The sequence below is a fragment of the Pteropus alecto genome, unplaced genomic scaffold (genome assembly GCF_000325575.1).
Source record: "Pteropus alecto unplaced genomic scaffold, ASM32557v1 scaffold75, whole genome shotgun sequence".
Classification (NCBI taxonomy): Eukaryota; Metazoa; Chordata; class Mammalia; order Chiroptera; family Pteropodidae; genus Pteropus; species Pteropus alecto.
Window position 1 is genome coordinate 199,909 of NW_006440638.1, and position 10,175 is coordinate 210,083.

Genomic DNA, 10,175 nt, shown 5'->3' on the forward strand with positions numbered 1-10,175 from the left:
ATATTTCCCATCTCTCCAGATTCTTGGCACCTCAAATCCTGGCTGCCTTGATTGCTCTCTGGTGATGTCAAACAGATATCTATTTCTCTCTGCAATCCAGCCAGCTGTTGCTTAATAAATTTTGAGACTATTGTAAGGGGCAGAAGATGTTCATGATAGCTTTATCTTCTTGTTCTTTTTCTCAATATACGAAAATCCTTTGTGCCTCTTTTGACAGATTTTTATCTTGAGTTATATAGTTATATATTAAGAATGCTACTCCAGCTTTTTCGTCTTGGCTTTCTGGTCCCTTTTTGCCTAGTTTATGTTCTTCCTCCCTTTCATTTGAAACCCATATCTTTCATCTAAAGCAGTTTTTATAGACAGCATATTGTTAGCTTTAAAAAAAATTAATCTAAGATTCTTTAATTGGTAAACAACCAATTTACTGTAAGATTAGGCTTTGGAGGGGGCCACCTTATTTTAAGTCCCTCCTATTTTCTTTCTTTGGATAGATCAGGTTTTCTTTTGCTGACTTAAAAGTTATATATTCTTTGTTTCTAAGGTACTTATCCAAAAGACTATTTATTTCTATATATTCCCATTGAATTCTAAAACTTCTAATTTATATTAATTTCCTTTATACAAGACCTGAATTCTGCTTCCAGCTTTAATAACACTACCTTGCTATGTGACTTACTTGGTTTCTTAACTATAAAATGGGAAGGTGGAAGATAGATCTAAGGGCTTTCCAAGCTTCAACACTGTGTTACCCATAACTGGTCTCTGAAAGCCTAGCCAACAGCTGGGGGCAGAGGCTCTCTCTGGGCTTCACTAGGACCAACTCCCAGGTCAGGACACTGCCACTTCCCTCTGCGGGGGAGACCAGGATCTTGCTACATCACCCCTCTGAGGCCTCTTTTCTTTCCCTCTATCCCTCTGTTTATGAAGGACATCAAGATCACTTATAGGTTGATAGAGAACCCAAATTTATTGGTTAACAGATCCAGAACTTTTGAATGGGGAGAAAGCGATGGGCTTATCTGGCAATAAAGTTTGCCAGAGAACATTCTCAGAAATCAAGATGAGATAAACAGGACGAATTTCTTTCCCCAACTCCCAAGTGAAGCTGGTGACAGCTCCATGAAATAGGAGGAAGTACTGACAGGCTGCTGAAATTTCTCTCTCCCCTCATTTGGACCTTGCTGCCTCCCTTCAGAACAAGCCCCAGGCTCTGGAGCTGTGTGAAGATCTGCTACCTTTTGGTGTGTCCCAGGCTCCGAGTCACTGCTGTGGTCCAGCCCAGGAATGCTAGGTTTGTCTCACTATCCAGAGTTTTCTGGTGAGCTCTACTGCAAGCCTTCTATGCGCAAGTTCCCTAGGCATCTCAAGTAGCCTGTGCATATTGCTGAAAACATATAACAAGTGCTTGCTGGGGCCCCCCTTTCCCACAACATGTTTAAGAAAATCTCAGAAATGCAGGTAGAAAAGGGAGACTTAAACTGGTGGCCTCAGCCTTTCAAATTCAACTGGACGAAGAGAGAACCTGCTGCTGACATGAGACTTACATGCCACAAGGCTTAGAGTGAGGGGTGTCCAAAGGGAGTGAAATTTGCAAGCTTCCCAAGCTTTTCCCTGAAAAGGAGCTCCATGAACCTCCTTTCCCTAGCACTATGTGAAAAGATATGTACTTTCCATTTCGTGCAAAATGCCTCCTTGCCAACGAAATACCTCAGGAACTTTGAATTTCATTGGAAAGTTATTTCCAAAGTTACAATATTTATAAACGTTCTCCTCTTGAAGATTAGCTACCAAAACCCTGGCAGAATGTTCAGGCAACCCCACTAGGCCAGCTCAGGCATTATCATTCCCAATCTTCTCTCTGACTGTTTCTTGCATCATAGGAGACAGCTTAGCTTCCTCCTCCTACCTCAAGACAACATCTACAATGGATTTTTTTGGGGAGGAGCCCCAAACTACCCAGGAACCAGACCAAAGCTTGAAACCTGCCATAAGCATGCTGGGACCCAGTACATCTAGAAATAACAGAAGGGAGCATTCTGGAGAAATGCAGAGGACTTTTAGTGCCAATTAAAGATACTTTTTCCCTCACTTCAAAAGTAGAGGCCAATCCTTGCAAAGAAAGAAAAAAAGCCCAGGTGGGGAACAAAAATATGTTGTCTTATACCAGGCAATGTGGTTTTCCACCCATCACCTGAGAAGGACCAAACAGAGGGTTCATAACCCCCATGGTCCTGTACTGGGCACCTGCCGCTCAGCTTTGAGGGCTTTCTTCTCATGGGGTGAGGACAAAAAGAGTTGGAAGCCATGACCAAAGGGTGGTTCTCAGGGTCGCGTTCTGAAAGAAAATGCAACTAGTACAGCAAATGCTTGAAGGGTAAATACAAACTGCCATTTTACATTCTTTTTTAATAAATGGTTCCTGGTACATGTTTTAAGTGCATTTTGCTTCTAGTATGAATAAATGACATGTACACAGTTTTCAAGGTGTTTCTTGGAGAATGTGTGGCCTAGCAGAAAAGGTTAAGCATGCCTGGAAAAGGTCCCCACAGTTGCAAGCCACAAAGCAGCACCAGTCCCAGTTTCCACGGTGAAGTCTCCTAAACTAGCAGTATATCCTCAGATCACAGGTCTCAGCAATTTCATTCTCTCTCCACCTCTCTTCAGATCCTGCGATCATGTCAGGCAGTAGTGGCCACAGGTCAAAGCCTAGACAAGGCTCCCTTAGGAGCCTTCAGGTGAAGACTAGGAAGAAATGGCTCAAGTTGGAATAACTCCAAGTTCTATATCTTCTAGCAAAAAGAGTGAAAGTTGTCCAGCAACAGGCTATGGCCTGGGGGGTGGCAGCAGCAGTATACATCATCCCTCTGCTTCAGGACATCCGGTCCAAAGGGTGGGCACAGACGTATGCTCGCCTCTCTAGGACCTGCTGGGATACTTTCTTGATCTGTTCGTCTAGATTTTCTGGAGAATCTGGGAGGGGAAAAGAGGCAGTGGATGATGTTTCTGCACTGTGATAATAGAAATATTGCTGAAGCATTTTTTTCCAGCAACGTCAGCCTGTGGGTGACTCTACCACCCCTCTAAACCCCCAGGAAGTAATACAGGCTTCATTCTGAATAACAAAGGGCTCATCCAATTAATCCCTAAAAAATCCAGATCTTATGAGAGAAGGAGTACAGGAGAAGGCACCTGCTCAATAAAAGACCCTTTTGCGATTCAAACCTATTGCAGGAGAAACTATTGCCTCATACTACATAGCACATTAACGGGCCAGTGCCCAAAGCCAGGAACTACAAATTATGTGCCCTTCACCATCATCTCTTGGCAACAGGGCTGGGCTGTATGGGGAACACATAACACAAAGCTTTGAAGTCAGCAGGACTGTAAGGGTCAGAAGAATTTGAGCTGTACATTCTAAGACATGGCCATATGGCTATGGAAGAGGAAGAGCATTCTAGACAAACTGAGCAGCACAAGCAAAGCCCCTACATGGTCTAGGGTTGCAACCTGGGCATCTGTGAGAAAAGCAGCTTCATTTCCACTGCATTGCAGGGGTTTAAAGGCAGGTAAAATGCCTCCTTTGTGAACCTTCCCGAGGCAGATGCCAGCAGGGCCTGCATGGGGTCTCTGACAGAGCTCTCATCTGCAGGTATATGCTCCTGCCCAGCAGGCCTCGCTGCAAGTCAGCATGAGTCCTACTCAAGGCAGAAGTTTAAGTAGCCACCAGGCCCTGGGAGCCTGACAGGGTCCAGAAACAGCTCACCGTCAGTTGCCTGGAATCAGACCCTTTCCTCCCTCCCCCCAGCCACCTTACTCACACTTGTCCAGCTGAGACAGGGTGAAGAGATTCTGGGAATAAGCTTCCACGCAGAAGATGTTGGCCAAAAGAACCTGCCAGAACCAAAGTTGGAGAGAACCCTGGCATCTCTGGGCCATGGGCACTCCCTCCCTGGTGTCTGACTTCTGAGCTTCAAAGAACTACTAGGCAGTTGGCTGGGGTCAAAGGCCAGGCTCAGAAGTCACACAGTAATAAGTTCTAATTCTAGCCCTGAGCCAAACTACCTCTGTCCCAAGGGCAAGTTATTCAACATCTTTGAGTCTTAGTTTTCTCCTCTGCAAGATGGACATCATAATTCTTGTGGCCATGGGCTACTGTAGGACAATGCATGTAAAGACCAAACACATAGCAGGCACTCAGTGACTGCACCCACCACCTCTAGCAGGGTGAGGAGGGCAGACAGGGTAAGGACGCTGGGTTTGGGACTCTATTACTCACCCACCCGATTCTGTCAAGTAGGAAGATGAAAGGGAATGGCGGTGTCCTGAGCAGTACAAACCCTCCCATTAGAGCTGGCAGTGCTCACCACAGGCCACAGCCACAAATCAGCAAATTCGCTAGCCTCCAAGTCAGTTGCTTTATGGACCCTGCACTTTACCCACTCAGGGACCACAAGTGGGTGCTGAGCCCTTGACTTGCCCAGCCCTCTCACCTGAGATTTCCTGACTGAGCCATGCCACCCACTGACCCCTTCTCCCAACCATCGGGCCTCACTAAAGTGCAGTAGGACAAAGCCAGCAGGAGGCTGCCTATATGTGGGTAAGGTGGAGTAGGGCAGGGCTCACCTCATGGTCATGGTTCCGAAGTCCTGCTCGAATGGAGTGGCTGGCCCGAGACAGTACAGCCGTCATGCCGTATAGGTTGATGAGGATGTCAGCTACCCGCTTCAAGACCATCTGCTCCTCCACGATGGTCTGGGAACACAGAGGCCCAGAATGGAGACCCATTACCTGGGACCACTCAAAACATACACACACACACACACACACATTCTCAGGCACATCTTTGCCCATCTCTGAGCCTCACTTTATGTCCTGGCAGGGAGGGGCTAATATTGCCTTTCCCTATGGGGGTTGTAGGAGGTTGGCTCATGGACGCCTTCTGTTTTCCCTTCGTTCTGTCTAGATTTGGGCAGGAGTCAAGGCAAGACCAGGTTCTAGGAACCTGGCTGAGACCAGAGGCTGGTGCTTAATACACCTTCAGCAGCAAGAACCTCAAAGATCAGGTCCTGAGATTCAGGCCCCAGTAGGGCTCCCTCTAAATGCAGGGAGCATCTCTTCACCTGGAAGTTGATCACTCAGCTAGCTGAGTGGCCCCTTGGACAAGCAGTCACAGCCACTTTGCCACCCCAACCACCCCTCCATGGTGACAAAGCTTTCTTTCTAGGCCTGGTTCCTAAGGTGAACATTTGGTAAAACATCATCTCATAGATGCTACCCTCATCTTCCTGACCCCTAAGTTAGAGGGCCTGCCATCCCTGGGTCCAGCAGGGGCCTGGGTACCTTGCCAAATCGGAGCAGCAACGTCTCCACAGTGCGGCCAAAGTAATAAACATTCTCTTCAAGTTTGCTTGCACTCTCCTGGTAGACCAAAAGAAAAGATTCAGCTCAGCACCTCCTCCTCATGGTACCCATCCTGTCCCATCTAAGGCCCAGGCTCTGATACCATGCTGGGCTATTCTCCATCATCACAGGGTGGAGAAAAAGGGTTATCAGCTGTCCTTCAGACCAGCTGGTCCTCCCCAATGCCCCTGGTCGCATTCTTTCTGGAAAGGAGATATCCAACAGGCTACACCTGCTGGGCTCACTCACCGCAACACTGGGATGCACAGCTCCGAGCTTTCCTGTCAGCCCCAGGTCCACAGTTCGGCCCATGGAGTCCCGAAGCCTCCGGCCAACAGTTTCAAGAATAGTGGTCACGTTGCCTCGTTTGAGCTCACTGCAGAAAGCCCAGGGTCCCATGACCCAAAGCCCTGCTACTTCTTCTGCTGTCCAACAACACAACTCTCTCCTCCCTGGTACCCCAGAGATCTAGGGCACCAGATCTGTTCCCACTCCTTGACTATGCAAAGCCATAAAAAGCCAATCCAGGCCCGGAGTGTCCCTCCCCCAGCCTGGGCATGCTGGACACCTGGCTGCAGTCTAAGCTCTTCCAGCCTGTCAGAAAGCAGCCAGTCTCCTCTGAGGTGGAGACACACAGGTGCTCCCTCCACAAGGAGCTGAGTCACAGCCAGCTTCTAGGTAGTTCTCTCCCATTAAATAATCTGCAAAATATCTGAGCAACTCATACTTGGGCTTCAGCAGTGATTTCTAACTTCTCTGGCCCCAGGATGGGGGTCAAGGGGAGCAAGAGGTCAAGGGAGAGAGAGAAGAAACTGGTCTTGTGTTGGCCTTGGAGTCCAGCACCTGTTAAGGGGCACATCTCATTCCCCAGGTTCTGAAAGCAGAGCTCCTGTAGTGTAGGAAACAGGGGCTACCAGGAAAGTGATCACAAGGGCAAGGTGATGAGGAATTCCCTGAGCAGCTGGCCCCTCCTATCACCCTCAGGAGAAGGCCAAGCTCTGGAACTCTTTCAAGGCCCCACTCTCACTAGCCTAGGCTCCTGCCCACTTCCTTCTCTCCAGCCAGCCAACAAATAAGCTCAGCTATGTAAGCCTGCACTGCCTCACCCCACCCTTGCCACCCCAGGGACTCGAGGAGCAGAGTGGAAATGGCACCTACCTGATCCTTGCAGTCAGGATGCGGCCGGCATGTTGCAGGCCTGTCAGGGCGATGTACATCCGGAGAATCTCATTAGTTCCCTGTGCGAGCAGTAGAGAGGTCAGAGGCTGCCCTAGGGGGCAGCACCAGCCTACTGCATGTGTGTGAATGGGCCATGCTACTGCCCACTCACCCGCAGTGTAGAGGCCGCTGCAAGCAGGGCTGTGACTTTTTATAGCTTCCACCACACTCACAATAAGATCCAAGGTCCTCTACAACCTGGCTACTGGTCTCCCCTCCATCTATCCCTCACATACTCCACCACCTACCCTAGCCCCACCCAGCAGGATTGGCCACTACTCCAAAGACTTGTTTATTCTATTCCCATTCACTTGGTGCTGGCAGGTAAGATCCTGTCTGGGTCTGGCATGTTCTAGTTCCCTGCCCTTGGCCCAAACTGCCCTCCCCTAGGCCTGGTCAAAGTCCTTCTGACCCTAAGGGCCAAGTGCACTTGCTTCGAGACTCCAGTCCCCTCAAGAGAGGCATGCCATTGTCCCTCACTCCCTGGTTTTTGGTTTCCTCCTGGGTCAGTAAGGCTGCACAGTCAAGATCACTAGCACCCCAAAGGTTCCAGGATAGTGTCTAAGGTGTCTGTGTCCCCAACCCTTCTTTCTTTCCCACCCTGGGTTTCTCCCAGCACATACTGAATGAACTGACTCTTTAGGCTTGTGAACTCATGGTGGACAGCAATTAGAGAGTGAGAAGTGTTGGGCTGGAGAAGAGATGACCCTGTTAAGCTGACTCAATATACTGAGAAAACCCAGACCCAGAGAGAGCATTCAAGGCTGAACCCAGATGTCTATAAGAAGATCTTTGCTTGTCCCACCTCGGCTGGTAGAAGCAAGTTGGCAAAGACCTGTGGCTTGGGAGTGGGACCCTGCGTGTGCTGCTTGGCCTCTCAGCCTCAGCCTCCTCATCAGCAGAATGATGTCTAGACAAGGTTGTGAGGAGGGTCAAATGAGAGAACGCACAAGCCAGCCTGGGCCCAGAACCAGGAGGCTCAAGGGTCCACAGTGGAGCAAGGTGGAGCTGGCAGCAGGACATATACACACCTCAAAGATGAGAAGGATGCGAGCGTCACGCAGCATGCGCTCATATGGGTAGTCCCTCATGTAGCCCGAGCCCCCGAGGATCTGCAGCGCCTCACTCACGCACTGCCAGGCGCCCTCTGAACTGAACACCTGTTAAGGACCCAGGAGCAAGGTCAACATGGCATCACTGGTGCCAGCTCCCTTCCAAAGGGAGGACCTCAGGATGGGAATGGTGTGGCTGGGGATAGAGTGGGAGGCTCGGTACGGAGAACTGGGTTTTGGGATGAGACCAACCCAGGCAGCAGCTCTGACAGTCATGGTCTCACTGGGTGGCCTCAAAGAAGTCCTTTTCTTTCCTCGACCACATTGACCAGCTGTGGCTAAGGAGCTTTTCTCAGCTTCCCTCTGGCTGTGCTGGGATTACCTTCACAATGGCAGCCTCGATAGAGCAGTCAGGAAACCCTGGTCGGTCCAGCATCCCTGCAGTGAGGTAGGCCATACTTTCCATTACATAAGCCTTTTGAGCCATCAAGGCAAACTTTTCCTGCAGTATTCAGAAAAAAGCACAAGCAAGAAATAATTTACATGTGCTGAGAACCAAATCTGCCAAACAGCAGAGAAGGTAATTAAGTCCAAAGCCTCACTGCATAAAAGAACCAAGCTCCAGAATTCATAAAAGGAAATCACATTAAAGAAAGTCCTTTCCCAATCACTACAAAGGAGTCACCAGTAAAGACAGTGAAAGCATATTTTCAATGCCCACAGTAAAATCAACAAATGTGCCACTTGTACATAACCTTCAGTACCTGAATTAATCCAAATTCACTGAGGTTCCTGTTAAACTGTTTCCTCGTGCAGGCATATTCAGCAGTCATTTCTGAAGAAGAGCAGAATTTTTAAAAAGAACAACTTTCTGGTTGTCCTGAGATGGTTTCCAAAGGCTATCATCGCTATATTTCAAACACTCAGGCAAGAACTATGAAATGGGTCTGCTGAGACCAAACACTCTAAGGGACAGAGCCCCACGCCCCCCGCACCCTTTCTAATTTATCTGGGTCAGAGGAGAGACTATCCACTCCTAGTGGTGCGTATAGCAGTGGACAGGAGTGGAAGTAGAGTTCGGAGTCAGACACAGGTTTGAATCTGGCGTCTCTTCTTCTAGCTGGTTGTCCAGGCCAAGCAGCTTCACCTTCCTCAACAGTACCACCAACCTCACAGAATTGTTGTGAAAATTACATGAGATGCAGGTGGAAGATACCTAGCACAAAGTTAGGCACACATAAACACCCTAGATAAAAGCAGGGGCAGACTCACACCTGTCAACAGCTATTCATCACCAAAGCAGGAAGGTAGTCTATTTTGAAAACTTGGGCCTATGGCTTCAATGTGTATACTCGTAAACACATACTGTGTCATGGGCCCAGCTCTGAAGGCACCCAACTGAATATGGTGGCATCCCACCCAGTCAGCAGCAGCCCCCCTACTACAGTCAGTGTTCTCCAAACCACAAACTGCTCCCCATGGTGGGCCTATAAGGTAAACAGGCACCCACAATCACACATTTCTGTGACTTGGGATCTCATCGGGGGTTCTACATCTTTTGGGGAGACAGTGACCATGAAAGCCCCCACGAAGCTCTTGTACTGAGGAATTTCCAGATAGGGAAGAAGTCCAGAGGGTTTCAGGGCCTTGGGAACAGCTTGGTGGAGTAAGACAAGGCTTGAGCTTGGAATCTGAAAGGGTCAGTTTTTAGGCCAGGTACATGTCCTTGGGAAAACCAGTTACCCTCTCTGAGCCTCAGTTTCCACATCTATAAAATGGACATAAGAGCCCAAAACAAAGCCTTCCTGTCCCCACCTTGCCTTGAACTCTGAGGAACTTCATAAGCACTCAGTGGTATTCTGGCCCCAGGTAACCCCCACCATCTGCAGCCAAGGCCCCTGAATTTCCCTGTAGTCGCTTCCACAAAGCAAATACTGTAATGACATCTTGTGCCCAACAAAAACCCTATAGGGCTATTTTAAGTTCACTGGCAAAGGAAAATCCAGATTTCAGGTATCCTAACAGAAAAAACAAAGGGAAGATCCAGAGGCCGAGGGAAGTGGGTTCTAAACCTGATCCCACTCCTCACCCACTGTGCAAAGAGTCACCTACAAAACAGGAATCTTGTGAGAACGAGTGCTAATGTTTATGGGTATGTGGCTCACATCTGGATGTTCACTAAGTAGTACTGTTCTTAGTGACAGAGCAGCAACCCCTCTCTAATGCTAATAAAATGTCCACTCCCCCCTCCCCTTATCCTGTGAATAGGTAAAATAGAGTGTTGAAACATGATCAGACTTAGTGTATCCTTTGATCTAAAACAAAGCCAGGATCCTAAACTTGAGTAAGCCCATTTGTCCTGCTGGCCTGTCTCAGCACCAGCTTGCTCCAGGGACATGGCTAGAGTGGAAGCAGCAGGAACAAGACTGTGTTGTAAAGGGTTCCTTACCCTGCCTTACGTACCAATCAATTTCTTGAGCATCCCAGCCACACCGCTGCCCA

The 10,175-nt window shown here is 48.7% G+C and overlaps 1 protein-coding gene across 1 annotated transcript in view; it reads right to left on the reverse strand.

Moving 5' to 3' along the window:
* Positions 1–2,370: 2,370 nt before the first annotated feature.
* ACAD9 (acyl-CoA dehydrogenase family member 9) overlaps positions 2,371–10,175 on the reverse strand; it is a 45,935-nt gene continuing 38,130 nt past the window's right edge. Inside the window, exons 10-19 of the mRNA XM_025050850.1 lie at positions 10,137–10,168; positions 8,438–8,508; positions 8,056–8,175; positions 7,653–7,781; positions 6,562–6,641; positions 5,653–5,779; positions 5,344–5,421; positions 4,627–4,755; positions 3,822–3,894; positions 2,371–2,973 (exon numbers count right to left, since the gene is read on the reverse strand). Coding sequence (XP_024906618.1) covers positions 2,873–2,973; positions 3,822–3,894; positions 4,627–4,755; positions 5,344–5,421; positions 5,653–5,779; positions 6,562–6,641; positions 7,653–7,781; positions 8,056–8,175; positions 8,438–8,508; positions 10,137–10,168 — 940 coding nt within the window. The 3' untranslated portion in view covers positions 2,371–2,872. The remainder of the gene's footprint in view (positions 2,974–3,821; positions 3,895–4,626; positions 4,756–5,343; positions 5,422–5,652; positions 5,780–6,561; positions 6,642–7,652; positions 7,782–8,055; positions 8,176–8,437; positions 8,509–10,136; positions 10,169–10,175) is intronic.